The following is a 20,677-nucleotide window of genomic DNA, read 5'->3' as shown; positions in this document are numbered from 1 at the left end:
TAAGCTGAACAGTCTCATATCTGTATCATACCATACTGCTACAGCCTGGGGTTTAGCTCCCAATGCATAGTGTGAAGGTCTTGCCTCTCACCAAGATCAGCGGTGCAATCTCTCCACTCTTCCAAAGTGATGAACTGTTCTAAATACCTGCTCTGCTAATACCACTAAGGAGCAATGCTTGTTCTTCTCCCTTTTCCTTGAGTAATCCCAAAAGTAAGAAGAATGTGGCTTTAATCAGCCCTGCTCACCCTTAAAAGCTGCCCATATGTTTGCATGTCTCCATCCACACATTAGGTGCATAGAAAGCTTTCTGTCACCTTTATAGGGCCAGTGTTGAGTCCTCAGAGGACTCCCAGCTGGTAAACACAAACATGAGTGCACTCCACAATGTAGCAGCTCTGGGAGGTGTGGGTTTTCCACTCTGACTGCAGAGGGTCTTCTGTCAGCAAGGGATCTCACAGCATTGGCAAAATTAACTGAAATGACATTTGCTCCATTGGCATAGCAATGATAAGCCACATGTGGAAACCAAAGTTTGAACTAGTCAAAATTGTTTCTCTGACAAGTATTGTAACAAAAAAAAAAAAACCCCAAACAAACAAAAAAGGCAGCAGTTTGCAAACACATTCATCTTAAAGTTATCAGTGAAGCAATGTAATTCTTGATGGTTGTTTTTTTTTTATTTGTCCCCTTTCCAATGGGAAGGATTTCTGAAATCCTGCTGATTGCTCTGATATGAGAGTTAATTTTGAGGAATATAAATCTGTTTTTCCCTGAGAACTGCTTGCAACTGATTACTTGTTACTTTGTGAGTAGTACTAGCCAGTGTTGTCACTAGTAGTTAAACATCACCACGACAAAAAAGGTATGAAGGGATTTCTCTTAAATCCATCTGCAACACAGATAATTAAAGCAGTAACTGTTATTTGTTGACTTCACTTCGCACCAGGTGTCTAGGAATTGCAAAACACATTCCAGCTGGCTGCTGGCATGGTGGGATTATTCATCCCTTGCACAAACAGGTGCCATTTATACTGTAGCCAGTGAGAATTCATGTCATAGGGCAGATACTCAAATAGCCTTGCCTGATGCAATTTACTGAAGCCAGGCAGTTTATGTTAGCATGGCCATTGCAGGAACCTGTAGTTTTATACAAAAGGCAGCAGTGATTTCCATTAAATTTACTATTGTTGTTATCACCCTACTTCCTCAATTAGAGAACGAGACATGGGAATTTTTTTAGCACAGTTTAATATATCATTATGGAAAGAGATTTTTTTTTTTTCCTTAACATCGAGGCTGTAGATGATCCTTGGGCCACTGTTTGGTGTCATTTGTTTAATGCATTTTTAAGATTGTTTAAGATGAATTCATTCCTTATAATGAATGTCTTTCACTGTGAAGAGTTTCAAACAGATTTACGGTCCCTGATGCATTCAAGATTGAAAAGAATTACTGCTGGTGGAGGACTGTGAGAAATGAAAACCATTAAGGGATTCATTAGTTCTTTAGACCATCAAATGTGCTGGCTAAAATATGAATAGCCAGTAATTTATCAGTTCAGTCTCTCTTCTGGTTTCCAAGTCGAAGACAAGTATATTGTAGTGCCCACCAGTTCATTTGTTAGTTGGGTCTATTCAGCAACTGTTTAGGGAAAAGATCATTCAGTCTTTCAATGTTCATGGACTCACTGTTACATGTAGTCTTTTGTCTTCTCTTGGGCTGCATGACTGATCTACGGTCCTTAACAGTCTGCTCCCTGACTGGATGACAGTGGATTGAGTAATTTGCTGGATCCTGAATTCTCTGAATATCTAGAAAATGCAGCTAAAAGGGCGGAGAGACTGTCACAACCAGCCAAAATTTTTCATGCCTGTCTTCCCCAAGCATTCAATGTTCTTGATATAGCTGGTGCAGCCCTGTCTTTCAAACAGCCCAGTTTCTCTCTGACTTCATTGACAGCCCACTTTATGCTAGTGTCTCTCATCGACTTAACAGACACATGGTATTTCCATGTGTGGGGACCATCCTTCCTGAAAAGATGTGGACACCAGGCAGTCCATCTACTTTCATTTTTTAAGTCACCAAAGTCCAATAAAGTACCAAAGTTTTCAAGAACTAGGAAGTAAAATGGAAATGCCTTTCTGTGCCTGACTAACACATGGGGCACTTGCTCGCCAATACATGTTTGAGGGTAAATTCTGGTTTGCATCCAAGCAAGAAGATAATTTCAGATTGTCAAATGCATAAGGTCCTTGAACGGCCTGGCAGCAGAGTAAGTCAATGAGTTCACCTCAGTTCATCAGTTTTAAAACTGAGTTTGATGTGCTCATGCATGGAGTTACATGAAAATGGCCTGTGATAGTGGGGAGGACTGGCGGGTGATGCTGTAGTCTCTTCTAGACTATGCTCTTGAGCATGTAGGGTCCTGTGAATTATAACTGTGTTCATGTAAAAGTTGCAGGAGTGAGTGAGAAAAGGGTGAACATGGTTAGCTGGACCCCCAGCAATAACTGACTGGATCTTGAGTGACCTCAGCAGTGGAATGTGTAGGAAGAGCTCTCTGGAAGAGAAGAGGAAGGTTCCAAATGGTCCTGAAAACTTTTGTGTTTTTTTCGGGTCTGCACAGGACGCTAAGAATCATTCTCAGGATCTGCAACACAAAAGACTCAGCCTTGTCCAAGGCCACTGCACACATAGTTTTCAGGCTGTGTTGGTTTGTTTACTTCATTCCCATCGTTCTACCAAGATAGAAGAGGAAGCCCCGTACAGTGAAACACCTGCATCCACCTAGGCTGCAACACTGATTTGATGTCTATTGTTTTCCATCAGTCTTTGCAAAAGCTGTATAGGGAGCAACTAACATGCAGCTGAACAGAATTAGTTCCAGCTTCAGACTTCATTTCAGGAAAGTATTTAAGCATGTGTTTTTCTTTATGTGCTAAGTCCCTTGACTTAACACATCCAAAGTACATTGCCGGAATAGGGATGCTTTCCTGAAGGATCCGCTGGGGCCAACACTGACCCCTGCTTTGATTCAATCTTTTGAGCTTCCCTCTGATTATCCATTGGAAGAGAAGAAGGATTTAGCACCCTTAAACCAATGAATTGCATCCCAAACAGTAGAGATCTCTAAGGGTAAGAAGAACTGCTAGATTGTTCTGTCCAGGGCCTGTTTCATACCCGCTTACCATCCATGCCATAGCCCATAGTGCAAAACATTTAGATTTGAAATGTTGTTGGTCATAGACTTTTACTGAATATATTCCTCTTGATTATGATTGTAGATAACTCAATTGTGCTATGGGCATATTTCAGGTGTGCAGCGTATTAGAGAGCTTGGAGCAAGAATACAGACGGGATGAAGACTGGTGTGGAGGTCGAGATAAACTTGGACCAGCAGCAGAGATAGACCATGTCATCCCTCTCATCAGCAAACATCTGGAACAGAAGGAGGCTTTTCTCAAGGTCTCATTTTAATTCTCTAATAAATCAGGAAAGCTTCCCATTAAGCAGTCAATTTAGAGCACTGTTGGGGAGTTTGAGAGGAGTTTGGGGGGGCGGCGCGGCGGGGACTCACTTGAGGCTCGAGAGTGCACGGCGCCGGTCGTGTCCAGGAGAAGAGGGTCTGTTGTGCAGTTCGTGTTGTATTTTCTCCTTATCTGTATCGTTGTTGTTACTGTTCCCTTTGTTTGCTGTTCTGTTAAACTGCCCTTATCCCGACCCACCAGTTTCTGCCTCTTTCTTTCCATTCTCCTCCACACCGCGGCGCGGGGAGGGGCGGCCGCGTGGCGCTTTTGTTGCCGGCGGCAGCCGAAACCAAAACACTGTGTGAGCCAAAGGCCAGTTTCCCACTGTTGTAGTAGGGGTAATAAGCATTATCATCAATGTGTATCTCAGAGAGATGACATCAGGACTAAGTAGGTAGTATTTGCATTGCACTTGGAGGATGTTAGTCGTTGTGCTGGTTCAAAGGTCAAATTCTCAAAATTGCATGAGATACCTAAATGACAGGTATTACACAGAATTTTGGTGTTGGTTTATACAAACCATCGAGCATTTCAGATTCTGGCCTCCAAGCCAGTAAGTGCAGAACTACTAACAACTGAAGCAATTGTGTCTCTGCAGGGCAGCACCAGGTTGGAGACAGAGATTTCCTCCTGCCTTCCAGGTGCTGCTTTGTAAGAACAGTGGAGCTGACAGGCTGACAAGACAGTTGACAGCCAGCCTCCCACCTTCCACTAAAACTAATATACAACACGAAACTATGCTTGCAGGCAAGGCTTAAGAATTTCTGGCTCTAGACTGTGCATTTTTTGAAACAATGAGTGCTTTTCTTGCCAGATGGGTTAGCTTCAGTTAGATTGAAAATGTGTGATGTACTAGCTCTTTACAATCAGTTGTTTTGTTACTGTTATTGTCATTACTTTGCCTTAATGTATAAAAACAGCCACTGTGTTCAAAATTACTCGTGTTTTAACATGTTTGTGGGACTGTTAGTTTGTTAGCTGAGTTTATTGACTCTTAGCTGAAGCTCTCATGTTTACATAGGAAAGAGAACTTCTCCCTACAAAATAAGCAGAGAATTCCCTTGAGTGCCCTTTGCTTTCTCTGTTCATCGTTACTGATTCTTTTTGGTGGGGGCTGTTTTTCTTAGGCCTGTACGCTGGCGCGAAGGAACGCTGAGGTATTCCTCAAGTACATCCACCGGAACAATGTCAGCATGCCTGGAGTAGCAAGCCATACAAGGGGGCCCGAGCAGCAAGTGAAAGGTAGGTGTGCTGGTACAGCAGCAGCATTGAAGGTTTTGTTTGCTTTCCCCTCTACTGTGTGGTCATCCTAAAGTTTGTGAACATGCTGAGAAGGCACCTTAAGCTTTGCCATCTGCTGTCACTAAAATGATGCATGTGTCTGACACCTTTAGCAAAGGTAGTGAGGCCTCTTGGAAAGTGACCCCTCCTCTGCTACACATGAGTTCTCGTACGGAACTCTGCTGTTGCAAGTGGTGGTACAGGCGAAAAAGAAAGGAGCTTTAAACATGGGCTCTGTCTGTCTCCTCTCATCAGAAGAGTCCATGGGAGTGATACTGTGCCATCCTCCATCATGTAGGTTGTCAGCTGAGATGATCAGACGGTATTTTGCTTGAATATCTGAAAATGCATGAACAAATAAGCACACATCAAATACAAGGTCTAGATGCATCCTGTTTCTGCTGAGCACTGGAAGAAAGTGAATGCCAAACTTGTTTGTCCATAGTATGGATCTGCTATTTTTTTGTCCCTGGAATCCTGTTTGATATCCTACCAGATCAAAAAATCACCAGCAAAGGTACCCACCAGTAGTCACTTTCTTTTGGTCAAAAGAGCACCATTTACAATCTGATGATACATCTGAGATGTTTTAAATGTTTCTGTTCCTCTGCTTAATTAGACAGTTGTTAATCCCTGCCTGGAAATGCTGCCAGGTACTGATAAGAATGAGCAAAGTGATTCTGCGGAAATAAACAATTTTTTTTATACTATTATTGGCTTTCTTACAATCCACAGAAAGGCAGAGGTTAAAAGCAGTTCAGTCATACATGTGGGAGGGATGGGAACTTCGGCTGCACACAGAAGATGAGAATGGTCTTACTGAAGACATTATTTTCGTTCCCTTCTTTCAATACCAGTTCTTCAATGTTAACATGACTTTGTTCAACTTTCCACCGCTACTCTGTCAAATGCTTGTTGTTGTTGTGGACTTTTGTTCCCTATAGTTGAAAATTAATTAAATCCTGACTCAGCAAGCCCTTAAATATGCACCTGACACAAGCTTGTGAGTGTTCCTCACTAAGCATGTTTGAAATGACTCACTTCTATACAAATCAGCTTGTGTATTAGCCTTTTTCTAAGCCAAAGATGTAATTAGAATCATAGAATCATAGAACAGAATCATAAAATTATTAAGGTTGGAAAAGATCTCTAAGATCATCAAGACCAACTGTCAGCCCAACACCACCATGCCTACTAAACCGTCTCCCATAATTTCTTATGCTTGGCAAGTTTATCCACAGAAAATCTTTGAAGTGGACACTTTGGTTCAGAATACAAGCACCATTTAGTAGGATGGTTACTGTGCTTCCAAAGTCATTAACACAGAAAAAAGCTAGTTTTATTTGACATAAACTGTTTCTGTAGAGACCTGATCTAGAGCACTCATAACAAGCTTCAAGTTCATTTAGTCATTCAGACAAAGTTCCTTCAGCAGGGACTGGGCTAAGTTTTGCAATCAACTGAGGTGTTACAAATTTTTTGACGATAATCAGTGTCACTCTGGTAAATGGGGAGGGATGCATCCAAATCTGTTTGCTGCCACCAGTGTTGACACATAAGCAATGAATATCAGTACATTCAGAAAGGGCTTAGGGTGAGAGAGGTTATTAACAGGTGCTGTAAGTGGTCATAAGTCACTGTAAATGGTTGAGAAGCCAGACTAGATGCTCTAATAGGAGAGAGTGTGGCTGCTGGCTGGGCTACACATGACTGAGCTCAGTTTAATTAGAAAAGCTCAGGTTCAAATAAAGTTTATGTCAGTTATGTAGTGTAAATCTCTTGCTTTCCCTCTGCATGTAATCTTTTCAGTTAAACCCGTGGTACTTTTTAAAGAGATAAATCACACCCTTTTATCAGGTTGATACAGTCTGGCTGAGCACTCAGGTTTTGAAGGAGAACATGTGTGTCCTAGACGACAAGGAGTAGCAGGTCTCCTGCCAGTCTCTTCCTGGGTGTCTGTCACTTCCCCATCACACAGAAAATGGTTTAGAGGACCAAAAGCAGGCCTCAGCCAAAAATCATAACCCAGCAATAACTGCACAGGGAGCAGCACACAGAGGGTCGCCAGGCAGCATAGCTCTATAAGAAACCTTACCAGGTACATCAAACTGGGGGCTCAGGTCTGAATTAAATTCAGTCATGACCAGAGTTCTGCATGGGACAGTAGGCTTTGGTGTCAAGTGCTGGGTAGCCTGTGGCCAGAGCAACAGACAAGGCAGTATAGGGGCAACTTCTCCTACGTCAGCCAGTACTAGACTCCTGAAATAAGCAACAGAAGAGAATAACAGGACTAGAAATCATGTACCCCAGTGTATTTACTGGGGTAAATCTCAAGCTCTATTCCAGCATCTTCTCCTCTACCAGATGACCCTGCAAACTGCACATTTAAAAAAAAAAAAAAAGAAAAACAAAAAAACCAACCCCTCTTTATCAATGCTTGTTTTTACGAAGTATGGTTTCAAGGGCTCTGCTCTAGGGAGTGCAGTCCAGGCAGACTGAGTGAATTCAGCATTTTATGGCTGATTTTTGCATGCACTCAAGAATCACTAATCATGCAGATGTTTTCCTTTGCCCTACAGCCATTCTGAGTGAGCTGCTGCAGAGGGAGAACCGGGTCCTTCACTTCTGGACCCTGAAGAAGCGGAGATTAGATCAGTGCCAACAATATGTTGTCTTTGAGCGCAGTGCCAAGCAGGTAATATAAAAACCCCACTTTGTCTTCTGTCCTGGCAATGTGTAAAGATTTCTTGTGTCCCTGTAATGCCTCTGTGTGGGGTTCTTGTTGCGATCTCAAGTTGCATTTAAAAACTGTAATGTTTGAACACATGGCAAATGTAGATTTTTAAAACAATTTCAGAAAATTCCAAAACCCAACGTCGAAACTCAGTATTTTTGCCAGGTCAGATTAATTTCTGGATTTGTTTGAAAATAAGTATAAGAGCAAACTTGCTTTATTGAGCTATTACTGAATGAGAAAACTGCTTTCCTGCATGCAGATTTATCTGTATACAGGTAGAATTCCCTACATTCCTTTTTCTCCTAGGAAACATACAGCACCTTTTGTATCCTCTCCCACCTGCTTTGATTACTGTATTCTTTTTATGTGTTCCTAGAAAGTGTTTTAATATACACAGTATTAATTCCCAATGGATTTGATATCCTTTATTTGGCAGATTTTTTTGTCAGAGGATTTGTTCTTCAAATACAAAGACTGTTTTGTTTTTCCTTTTGTTGTTTTTGACATTCACAGGCCTTAGACTGGATCCAAGAAACAGGTGAATATTACCTCTCTACTCACAACTCCACAGGGGAATCAGCAGAAGAAACTCAGGAACTCCTGAAGGAATATGAGGAATTCAGGGTATCTGCTAAGGTAAACAGTGGCTTTAATCTAATTATGGCATCTGCCTTTGTCTATGTTTATGATCCTGTTTCAGTGCCTTAAATCTCTGTAATAATAATCCCTTGCTTTTTATTTTCTTCCTGATATTCTTAGCCCAGAAGATAAAGGTATTTTGAGAACTGTGAACTTTCATTTTTAGCAAGACATAGGCAGAAAAAGGAGGTTTTCTGCCGTTTGGTCTTTACTGGTTATGGAGCATTTTTGTTCTGATCAGAAGGAAAAGAAAGTCTATTTGCATACAGAGTTCACAGCAACCTAATGAGACATACCCTAATTCCATCCTCAAACAATCATACAAGAGCGGTATACAGTAACTAATTGATCTGAACATATCCAAGCTCATCTTGGATTCCATGTGTCTGTCTTCTGTCGTTACAGCCATGGTTTTTTTTTTGCACTAATTCTAGCTGGGTTGATCGTGGATGATTATTTATCTCAATAGAAATAATCTGCTGATCCCAACAAAATACTTTAAATTAATGGGTTTGTAAACTCTGGGGTGTACATTTTTTATTACCAAGCTGTGTTACCAAGAATCTATTAATTTATATGGAGTAATTCTGAGAAATCTGGTGGGGTTTACAGAGGAATAGTGATTGGATCTACTACAGACAAATTAATTCAAACCATAGGTATTTCACAGACAGTGAATCCACAGCGGTATTAGCAGTCACTGACAAGGATCTAAATTGCAAAATCGGACTGCAGCAAGACCGTGGCTTTGGTATCATGTAGCTTCAGTTCACTGTGTCCTGAGATTGATCTTCTGTAATCCTTAAATTCCTCATGAGGCTGTCCATACTTGCATGGGTTTGATTCACAGGCTTTGTGGTGTTCTTATCCCCTTCTTTTTGCCTTAGCTTGCATGTTTGTGAAAGTGGGAGATAACTAGCAGGGAATGGAAGTTAATTTAATCAGACAGTATCCGTACAATATTCCTTTAGCAATAGTCCTGGCCTCTAACCCGTCATAATCAGTCCACCTGAAAGCATATTCCAGTTTATAATTTAATTTTGATTAGAATAATCCCGATTCATCCTGATGTTTCCAAACTATTCCTACTCTTGACTGAGCCTAGGATGGAGTTCTATACCTTGTTCCTTATTGACTGTTACTGGCTGTTCCTTACAGTGACGCATCTAGTCTTGCTGCCTAGAGCTCTAGTAAATCACTTTCCTACTGTTGACCTAGAATATTTTCCCTGTCACGTGCAATCTGGAAAATGCATGTCACTCCCAGACTGATGTTATCCTCAAATTAAGCTGTAACTGAAAGCCTTCCTGATCCCAGTAACTTTCTAGCCAAACCAGTTGTTTGGAACGCAAGAAGACCAGTAGGTTGTAGGAAAGAAACACCCTTTAAATACAACAGGAAGTCAGATTTTTACTTCTCCATATTTAGCCTTGCTGAAGTACTCAATTAATTTGCTAATATGACCTTGGATTCAGCTGTGAAATTATTTTGCTGGTAAAATTTCTTGAATTTAGTTTCATGTTTGAAATCTGCTAGATGTTTTCTGGTCTGACGTGGCCAGATTGCTGATCATGTCGAGTACATGATAGCATGTCTCATTTCAGGAAGAGTGGAAAGTTCTCCCCATCTCATCATCATTTCAGCAGCTTGCCAGTACCAGTATTCTCCTTTTGAGGATGAACATGTGTGTTACAGCTGGAGTCTAGTCTGTACAGTTGATATCTCAGTTTTTATATGCATTTCGTACTTGAGTTGGCTCAAACCTAGGGTCCAGGCACCTTTAATTCCTAGGATAGATTTGGAATCTAAGGTAAAATGTGTAAGTAGCTCTTTTGTGCCATATTTACACAAAGTTCCTCAATGTGGAAAACCATAATAACTAAGGGGCAGTCAGGGCCCAAGTGGAATAGAAAAGACCTCTGAAAGTTTGGGGTCTCAGTGCGTGTTTTGGAGTTCAGGCATCTTTGTTTGTAATGTTCTGACTGGAACTAAAATACTGACCGTAGATTTTACAGTAGACCAGGAATTTGGATTTAAATTCTGTTTGCTTCTGAAACCGAGTAGTAGTGCCTAAAACTCACTTCCTGGACAAGTATGTAGTTTTTAATGACCTGCCTACACAGGTTTGCAGAACCACCTAGGTACAGATTCAGAGTAACCTGGTGTATTTTATGCGGTGTGATTTTTAAATCTTGTCTTCTAGTCCAAGACTCACAAAAAATCAGTTTTTGGTTGTGTGAAGGAGGCATGTCTAACTTCCAGCGTGTTTTCCTTATGTGATTGTGTGTGTGTGTGGTTTCAAAAACTTCACTATTTCTTTATCCTGCAGTGTCATAAGTGTCCTTATAAAAATGTAATGCTTTTCACATTTTATTGGGCAAACTTTAAAGCATCTGATTCTGTATAAGATGAAGTACAGGCATTCTTTAATCATGTATAAAAAATTGTGAGCTGCTTCTGACTGCTGTGTGAATTAAAAGCAAGGGAAATAATAATATTGCAACATAACCAAGGACCATATTTTGGGCAGCAAACAAAGGAGAAGGTGAAGCTCCTCATCCAGCTGGCTGACAGCTTTGTAGAAAAAGGACATATGCACGCCACTGAAATTAGGAAGTGGGTCACCACCGTTGACAAACGCTACCGTGACTTCTCTCTCAGGATGGGGAAATACCGCTGCTCCCTGGAAAAAGCCCTTGGAATCAATACAGAGGTACTGTAAGTCCATGTCCTGCTGGGGTTTTACATTAAAATTGAAAGTCATAGAGGGAAGTGAAGGCTATTGTATAAATGCTGCAGGTTATCATGCATCCCTTAGAAACACTTCAAACCTAGCCAACCTGCCTAGGCAAACTCAGAACTGCTTCTGAAGAGAAAAAGTTTTTTTGTGGCAGGTCAGTGATATGAAGAGGAGGCAGATGAAGATCAGAAAGACTTTCTAAACAAATGTTTGCATCATTCTTAAGGAGATCAAACAGCTACTGGGAAGGAGGGGGAAACACATTGTTTGGATAAAAGTCTACGTTAATTTTAGCGTAAGACATATATGCTGCTCCCACACCATTATTTTTAATAAAACTCAGGCTTTGACTGTAGGTTTCCATTCTCTCATCCTTTAACTAACCAAAAAATTGATCCCCAATCTCATCTCTGAGGTCTTTTAGGTGAAATAGAGCAACACAAAAGAAACAAAAAATAGAACCTCCTGCTATTCACTGGAGTACTAAGGGGGAGTGCCAGAAGCAAAAACACTTAAAAGCATTCCAGTAAACCATCCTTCAAAATTAAGTATCAAAGAAAGAGGAATTAATTCCCTCACTTGCACCCTCAAGTTACCTTAAATTTACAGTTCCTTACAGGGTCTCTGGTTTGCACAAAGTTGCTAACCACAGCCTGGACAAGTATTTCCATGACAGAATTCCATTGGAAGTTGGGATTGTCTCTGCATAGTGCCCTACTTTATCAGACTATTTATGAAGTCCCATACTAGGCAACAAATTTAGATATGAAGGAGCAAGGTAAAATCTAGTTATTTTTCATCAATACCTATTTCTAGGAAGGATAACAGTGAAGACTATAATAAATCTCATATATGGCATTTTTTTAAGATTTCTCTCTCACCTTCTCACCTTCTCCCTACTCACTGTAGCTCTTCTAAATCGCTTTGAATTTCCTTCTTTCTGACATTGGTATCTTTGTCTTACGTTTGTCCCTTCTTATCCATTTGATCTCATGAACATGCTGTGGTTTGCACAACAGTAGGGTTATAATGAATTTAAAATCTGTACTGTCACTTTTTCTAGGATAACAAGGACCTAGAGCTAGATATTATTCCAGCAAGTCTTTCAGACCGGGAGGTAAAGCTGCGAGATGCAAATCATGAAGTCAATGAAGAAAAAAGAAAGTCGGCCAGAAAGAAAGAGTATGTCCCCAAGCACTCACAGTCTGCCATGACACATTCTCAAAGAGTGATTCTGTGATATTTACATGACCAGAAATGACTGACAGTCCTATTACTTCTTCCAGCTGCAAAGCTCTTGAGATAAGTCTACAGGTGTAGGGCAGAAGTTGTGACTTGTAGGCTACAGAATTTCAGAACATACAGGTTGCATTTCTTTTGGTTTTAATTAGAAGTTACTTTTGGAAACGGAAAAAAGTCAATCACTTTGATTAGACCCTGACTTCATGGAGATACTCATTGTCATGATTTTGTTTCTGGTTGTATGTGAAAAGTAAAATGAACAGGAAAAATGAAAAAGCATCTTTATATGTCTCGTTATCATCTAAACTCCAATGACATCCAGAGGAGTTAACAGGTTTTCAGTGACGCAGGAGTTCAGCTGAAGTTTATGTTCAGGTTTCGGTGGGTGTAGAACTGAAAGAACTGGAAATATTTCATACCAGAGGAAATACCTGAAGAATGCTTTTTGCACTTAAATCTAGAAACTGTCTAATTTCACATTATTTTGTCTTAAATTTTGTGTTAGAATACTCTGGAAAGCATTTGTACGTACAATCCTTCTCAGCCCTCTGAAATTGTCACTACAGTCCATAACCTTGATAAGAAAACATTCCTTCTTTAAGGAACAGTGGTTACATTGGATCTGCCTGTGGCACATTTTCAAAACACTGGGCACTTCAGCTTTGAGATGCTCAGCCTCGGGCACTACAAATGTGGTTGTTGGGCTTCCCAGCTGTCTGGATTTTCTCCAGTTGGATATCAAGCTTTTGAAGCCTCTTCAGAGTAGTGGTATATCCCAAATCCATCTGTATTGCCACTGAAGGTCAAGTTTCAGGGTGACTTACCATTGACTGTTACTTGAGATGCAAGTGTTGTCAGCAAATCTCAAGTCCTTACTCCTGGTGGAAAAAAACTGCCGAGAATCAGTTGACTGTTAAGGATGGGCATGTAGATAGTAAATCACACCTCAGGGTTGCAGAAATACAACTTCATAGAATTTTATGCAGAAAAGATATTTAGAAAATAACCCAACAAGGGAGTAGAGTGTGAAGCAGTATTTCATTTATGGAGCTGAAAGGTGCATGGTGAGGTGGCCGAAGGCTTGGAGTGGAAGTACACTGATTCATGAAGACAGCAGAAGGGTGTTTTGTTTTCTGTTCATTGTAAAACTGTCTATAGTGTCCAAAACAACTGAAGTACTGTATTTTTTCAGATTCATTATGGCTGAGCTGCTTCAGACAGAAAAAGCTTATGTCAGGGACTTACACGAATGCCTAGAGGTAAGTCACGGCCCAGGAAATCTCCAGTATTTTGTACTGGATATATAAGGATACCAGGACATGGTATCCTTTTCAATGGTGATGTTTGCTGTACTGCAAAAGCTGACCTTGACTAGAGTCTGTGTGAGGGTACCAGTATCAGTGGCTAGCCACAGAGCTATGTCCTGCTGGTGATGGGAGCTGCGTGGGCAGCAGAGAAGCTTGTCTCCCACTGGCAGAACCATGCCCTGTGGTCCCCACGCCTGGCTGTAAATGTCTATGCCTTCCAGGGACACCTGAGCGTGCCTTTGTTTACAAAGTTCTGCTGAGCCCTGCAGAGTGAGAGCAATGTCCTGGGGTTCAGTAAAGAACAATGTATTTGCACATTGACCTGGAATTTGTTGGTTTCTAGTCTTTTTTGAATCATGGAGCATTTTCTTAAGAATTCAAAGCTATTCCTTTGTATCACCTCTTCGTAGAGAAAGAGCTGGATTTGCACTGTCAAATACATTTCCTAGCTCTACAGCAGGATGTTCTTGAAGGGGACTGTGATACTCAGGGCAAAAAGTAGAGTGTATTTCAGTGAAATCTGTCAGCTTTCACATTCCTGCTGTTTGGAGGAGATTTTTATGTATCTAATGCTACTGAAGTGGCAAATCCAGCTTATCTTTCAACTGTTTCTGCCTGCAGTCTTTGGACACCAGCAGCTGGACAGCAGAGACAGGTGGTGTTGGCATGTTTCTGCTTTTTCCTCAGACAGCTTCTGAGTGGCAGCACTTTGAATTTCTCTGGAGAGCTTTCTGTGACACTGGAACCTTTTTTTTTTTTTAGCTTGTTTGTTTAATCTCAAAGTACGTATTTCCCTTGACAGCCTGTGCCTTTGGCAATAAAACGCAGAGAGCTATTCTTTTTCACTGCATTTATTCACAAAGCTAAGAATTGCTGGTGTCTTCCAGACTTACCTTTGGGAAATGACAAGTGGAGTGGAAGAAATACCCGCTGGGATCCTTAATAAAGAACACATCATCTTTGGCAATATTCAGGAGATATATGACTTTCATAACAAGTAGGTTTTCCTAACAGTTCTGTTAATCTTTACTGAGTAAGGAAACCAAAGGCATGTGTATACCTGTGCATCTATGTGGTGTCTGATGTGAACAGCTACAGTACAATGCACGCAGGCGTGTAAAGTAATTGATCCAGATCTTCAAATAATGTTGGATTTCTTGTTCTGTTTCTTTCACAAAAATTAATTGCATCTTAGTTTAAACTTCACCTTCAGCTGATTAGCAATGTTAATTCATATTATACCAATGCTTTGTAGTCCTATACATGCTTTCCATCTTACAGCACTAGATCTAGTCTGGAAGCTTGCCTGTCAAAAGTATGATGTCTTGGAAAACACTAGGGGAAAAAAAGGAATGGTTGATATGAGCTGGGTTAATAAGTAGCTTTCCTGCCACTAACTAACAGTACTCCCTTTTATCAAGACAAGACTCTGTCAGATCAGCTTAGAGGGCTTTGTTTCCCTTCTACAGTGTGAATGCAACAGCAGTTATAAACTTAACGTTTAGGGGTGCTTAATCCCACAAGTTCAGTCTAAATTTCAAAGTCTGTCTTCAAGTTACGCATCAAAACCAAAGCAGTATGAAAAACAAACCAGAAAACCCTTCCTTGTTGAGGTTCTAGAAGACTTTCAGTGCTTAGCCAGATAAATGTGGTATCACATATACATAAATATGGTACAGCTGAGGCCGCTGTATGCATGCATTTGTATCAGCAGCTTCAAAGCCTATCAGGATAGTAGGTTCAAACTACATATTACATTAAAAAGGCCTCTAAGTAATAGATAAATTGACTTCCAGCCCACAAGAATTGCCCTGTCATATGGGTAAGTATTGTCCGATTTAAAACCATGTTAGAATCACCAAACTGCCTTCCCACTTCCCCTCTTTTTGTGTTGCTATATCCTCTTTTTAGTGACCCTGACTGATGCCATCTGATTACTCTCCTTTTTTACTTTCTTTTGCTACCAGCTAACACCCCTTCAACCCTCAGTCATGCCTCTCAGCTTCCTGCTGCTGTCATTTGTCCTTTCTCTGACCTATCCTCCTCCAGCCTGCTGCTTCTGTATGATCCTTTTCCCACTAAAACTTCTAGCAACACTAAAATAAATTGCCCACCCTGCCTCCACTAGCACCCTCCACAATCTTCTCCCTTGGCTGGTGATGCTAAGGCATCTGCCAGGCTGATTCAGGACTGGGGAAACAGCACATTCAGTTGTTTCTCCTGGTGCAACTTCTGTTTTACATTCCTCTTTCCACCCAGGCATTGTTCAGGGTTCTATCTGCAAGCAGAGATGCCACTCATAGCACAAGGTGTTGGGAGACAGTTGACTACAAAATCTGTATTTTGTGAGTTTACTACTTACCTATGAAGCATTAAGTTTGTTTAAATTGTTGTCCTTTGCCCAGTGTGCTGAGTTTGGTGATGGAAAGCTGGCAGCTTTGGGCTTCTCTTTTCGCTCTTCCTCTGAACCACTGCACAAGATCTTTTTGAAGGTTCACAATCTGGTTCTTGAATGTCACTTTCCAGTCCTGAATAAATTGATTCCCTACTAGGGATTGCTACCTTTTCCTTTCTAGTTGAGTCAGGCATGACTGTGCTCAAATACCAAAGCATACCTTGGCAAAGACACACTTTTTCTGCTGGCAGGACGCTTGATTAGCCTCGTAATCAAGATACAAGTATTGATCATTAGCATTGACTAACTCATTGGTCATTCTGCTTCTCCTGGGTATTTGTAACTAATTAGATCGGTGTCTTCTTTTTTCAGCATTTTTCTGAAAGAACTAGAGAAATACGAGCAACTGCCTGAGGATGTGGGCCACTGCTTCGTCACCTGGGTAATAAGGATGCTTCTTTTAATTATTTATTCAAATTAATTCCTTCAGCACAGACAGAAACAAGCTGGGGATTGGTGCAAGGGTTATGTCCTTAGCAATAAGTGAGATTAGGAGCAAATCTGGAACTACAACCACACTGTCCTTCACCTCTCCGAGCATGAATGGTTCCGTCCGTTAACTCTTCTCCCGAGCAGTGGTGTGAAGGCTTTCTGCAGCCTCTGCCCCTGTCTTGCATTGACCAGCACAGTTTTTACCTCTGCTGGTTCCTGTTTAACAGGACTTTGTCAAGCCAAACCTGTATTTAGAGGTGACATTCATGTCTTTGTGAAGGGCCCTGGGAGGACAGACATTTAAAATCTTTATATAACCTCCTTAAAGAGTTTTAGTCATGCCATGAGAGCTCTACGAAGGCATGAACAACATACTTTATCAAAATTTTTCTTCAGATATTAATGTCAAATTGTTGAGCCACTGTGCTTTCTCGTTCCATTACCCAATGCCACGATAATTTCCAACAGGACTTTGATATCTTGATGCGAAGAGTCTTCTTTGGCGTAGAAGGCTCCAGGAATTGGCTACAGTGATATATCAATATGAAAGTTGTTCTCTTTTCAAAGTATTTACCACACAAATCAGACATCTTCAGATTTTCTCGGATGGTTTTATTCATATTTCAAAGCTGGGAATTAGTATTTTAAAAGTCATTAGGGAACATTTTCACTTACCAAAAAAATTAGTATGTTTGGATGATTTCAAGTGGGCTTTTAATTTAAAAATTACACAAATATTGATGAAATATTGATGAAATAGATTCATAAATATTGTTTACAAAGAAAAGATTACCTATTTATGAAAGATGGACACATTTAAGTATCATTCTGCACAAAATCTTCATGGTATTTTTAAGATACCACCACATCATCTCAGCAATAGTACATATCCAGAGCTGTCTGTATGGTTACAGACATACATACATACAACGCTATCTGCTCAGTTGCAGGGTCCTGTTATTTAGATCCCTGGTACAAGAAATGCAGTAGTAATAAAAGCAGGCTATCCGCCTCTTCTATTTGCCTGCCTCTCCCTGAGACCAGAGTTCAGTAATACGAAACTGCTCTAAGGCAGGAGTGCACAGATGCTTTTAATTTCCTCTTAAAAATAACTAAATTAGGAAATGAAATGCAAAACACTCCTAGCACAACATAAAGTTTGAGCCATTAAAGTCTGAACCAAGGTAGGCAAGACAAGTATGGGCCAGGTGTCACAAATCTGAGCCAGTCTCCAGTAAAAAGTATTTCTCAAGCTAGTTTCAGCTAGGTGAAGCTTTTGCCCAAGTTTCTACACTGGCTTTATCTGTAACCAGGTGATAGGGCCAACATTTCATGACTGGGTGTTGAGACCTGCAGACTTCTGGATACAATTTGAGCAACATCCTCAGAGCTCTTAGAAATTATTTTATAGCTGGATTAAAGTTTTAGGCCTTCCATCCGGGACACTTGTTAAAGAAGGCCTCCCGTAGGTGTTACACAGTGCACCTCATTCCCCTCAGAACTGATCAGGTAAGGTATGAACTGTGTAGAAGTCTTCTGTTCTTAATTTGAAATTCTTATGTTGCGGGGGTTTATCACCTGTTTTTATCCTGGTGAGCCTTGATGAAAGGCTGCGCGAGCAGAGAAATAGCTTATCTTGCTTTTCACTTGATGTTTGTTTTCACAGGCAGATAAATTTCAGATGTATGTCACCTACTGCAAAAACAAGCCTGACTCCAACCAGCTCATTCTGGAACATGCAGGGACTTTTTTTGATGTAAGCAGCCATTGCCGTTTTCCTTCAGCACACATAGTGCAGCTGAAACACCTCCTCTTTACATCTGAGCAACGGGTTCATTTCTGTGCTTTGGCGTTTGGGTTTTTCATTCCGCTGCAGATTATCACGTGCTGTAAAAACTGATAGGCTGTGGAGTGATGCGTGATCTTATCGGTGTGGCAAGTCACTTTTAATAGACACAAATGCATGCTTATGGGAACCTTTGTCCATTTCTCAGACCCAGTCCTTTCTAGAGATCTTGTTTAGATGTACTCTCTACTTTTGGGTTTAGTGGAAAAATGAAAAGCAGATCCTTTTAAGTTTTAAGACCTGAAATCCCGAAGTCCAAAACAAGATCCTGGCTTCCTGTTCTGCAAATTCTACCCACCTACTAAACATTTGCTTCATCATGCTAGTAAGGGACTCCACTGACTGCAGTTACACTATTTCCCTTACAAGCACTACACCTGGTGATAAGCATTTGCAGGGTCTAAACCCAGTTTTGTAGGCTGAGAAAAATCTTTAAAGTTTTTGAGTGCTTTTAAACTATGCTTTCCTTCTGATTTTTGGAACCTCATCCATTTTGCCATGCTTGTCTGCTAGTTTATAGCTTTAATTAGTTGCCTTTCTGAAAAAGTGCTAAGACCTCTTTTCCAAAGCATTGAAAACCTTTTTACAAATGTAACCACACAGCAGGATCCAACCTGTCTGCCGTGAAACAGCTCCTCTGGGTTTCGTATGTGCCAATGGTGCTATAGCATTCCAGTTAAACTTAACACTGAGAGATCTCACATGTGCCAGAAGAAAAGTGAACACCGTTTTCTTTTGCCTTGTTTTTTATTGTTACCAAATGGTCTAGAAGTAGAGTTGAACTGAAAGGGATTTTCCAGGAGGTGGCGCTTGAGCCTGTTGAATGGTTTGCACTGGTTGGTGACTGGGGGGGGTGGGGGTTTGGGATTAGAGCCTCTTCAGGTGTCTACTGGTGTTGGTCACACCGGTTAAAAGCATTTGCTCTGCTGAGCTGTTCCACTCCAGCTCAGTATACGTGCTATAAACCTGCCTGATGTTGCTTAATAGAGAACATTCATGTACCAGCATCTGCTGTTTTGCAAGGGGAGATGTTTTCCTTCCATTGGTGGGAATTGTGCAGGGCTACCCAGTGATGCCTGTGCAAAAAGAGAAAGCTGGCTTTCCTCACCAAAAAAATTCCTCTAGGACTCACTCAGTCTGAGTGACCAAGGCAGTGCCAAGTACCTGTAGATCCTTCTTGTCTTGAACTTGGAGTGGCAGTGATTAAGTTGCAGGACAGGGGACAGTCAGGCCCAAAGAATATGGAGGAAATGGATGGTCGTTTTCTTCCAGGAAGAACCTGGAATTCCCCAAAACACCCTGATGATGAGTGTTAGCTAGAATAACACTCCTTACTAAGAAGCCTGCTTGAAGAGCACAAGTGTACAACCCCTTAAATTGCAAAACCTGTCACAGAAAGCTACCTTTGAGATTAAAACAACTAGTCTGAGTACTCGGTCTGAACTATTGAAGTCCATGGAAAATTTGTAGCTTCAGGGCTCATTGCAAGCACTTCAGCTGATGGAAATCAGCATATCATTGAGGTGACAGAGTTGATTTTAGTGTCTTTTATTTAAGCGAGCTTTGGTCCTCAGGACAAAGACAGAGTTTGGTTCAGTCATCTATGTGCTGCTGCTGTTTTTAATATTTTCCTTTAAAGCTCGGAAAAGATCAGTTGTTATATTCAAGAAGCTACAGGGCACTTTTAATTTGCACGATCAGCATTTAGAGACTTTGGTAGCATTGCAGAGCGCTATGTTTCTGCATGGATGATGGTTCTTGGACAGTTTCTCCGCTGAGCTAGAGTGTCCCTTAGGAAATGGGCAGAGGTGCAAGCAGGGTCTCAGTTTCTCCTTAGTAATATTTTTTCTGAAATTGCTCACCAAAGATTTGTGTCATGTATTACGAAACCTAAATGTTCCATGAGGTTTTTGGTGCTGAATCAGTCTACTCGGCCAGCCATTGATCTGTACACCCAGTTCAGGATGCAGTTTGTCCTGCTACTAGACAACTGTACACAGTTAGATGACTTATAATAATTTGTGAATCTCTTTAGATATTTGATAGAAAATCTAGGCACTTTATCACTGCTTCATGGTAAATTCAACAGTTCTTATGATACAAAATAGTATTCAAGTATTCCTGTCTCCAAGGGCCTGTAAGGGTCCTGTGCTGCCCTACGCAGAGGATATTTTTAGTCGTTCTCTGCGATTCTGTCATTGCATGTAAGAATACATGTTGATCCTGTTCTGCAGCTCATCTGGTTTGCAACATACAACTTCCAGCACATGGTGCCTGTCAGATACCTTCATTTCTTCCAGGTCCTTGGGACACTTTTCCACCCAAGGAGTAACTAAAGTTGTATCTAATGGCAAGCCATTGTGCGGTACAACATGAACCAAGCTTTCTTGAAATAAGAAGCAAGGCAAAGCAGAGAGTACAGGGCCCTCTGGCTAGCTTGCTTCTGAGACCTGCCAGCTGCTTCAAAG

At 41.0% G+C, this 20,677-nt stretch overlaps 1 protein-coding gene across 14 annotated transcripts in view; it reads left to right on the top strand.

Moving 5' to 3' along the window:
* The window catches only part of KALRN (kalirin RhoGEF kinase), a 532,117-nt gene that overhangs the window by 360,410 nt on the left and 151,030 nt on the right, over positions 1-20,677 (top strand). For all 14 annotated transcript variants that reach the window (XM_075430793.1, XM_075430796.1, XM_075430795.1 and 11 more), the window contains 10 exons: positions 3,319-3,468; positions 4,658-4,772; positions 7,391-7,506; positions 8,062-8,184; positions 10,718-10,900; positions 11,991-12,109; positions 13,362-13,428; positions 14,364-14,473; positions 16,244-16,313; positions 18,030-18,119. In XM_075430793.1, coding sequence (XP_075286908.1) covers positions 3,319-3,468; positions 4,658-4,772; positions 7,391-7,506; positions 8,062-8,184; positions 10,718-10,900; positions 11,991-12,109; positions 13,362-13,428; positions 14,364-14,473; positions 16,244-16,313; positions 18,030-18,119 — 1,143 coding nt within the window. The remainder of the gene's footprint in view (positions 1-3,318; positions 3,469-4,657; positions 4,773-7,390; positions 7,507-8,061; positions 8,185-10,717; positions 10,901-11,990; positions 12,110-13,361; positions 13,429-14,363; positions 14,474-16,243; positions 16,314-18,029; positions 18,120-20,677) is intronic.

The sequence above is a fragment of the Opisthocomus hoazin genome, chromosome 9 (genome assembly GCF_030867145.1).
Source record: "Opisthocomus hoazin isolate bOpiHoa1 chromosome 9, bOpiHoa1.hap1, whole genome shotgun sequence".
Taxonomy (NCBI): domain Eukaryota; kingdom Metazoa; phylum Chordata; class Aves; order Opisthocomiformes; family Opisthocomidae; genus Opisthocomus; species Opisthocomus hoazin.
The sequence above is the reverse complement of the archived record's forward strand: the minus strand, read 5'-3'. Positions and strand labels throughout refer to the sequence as shown.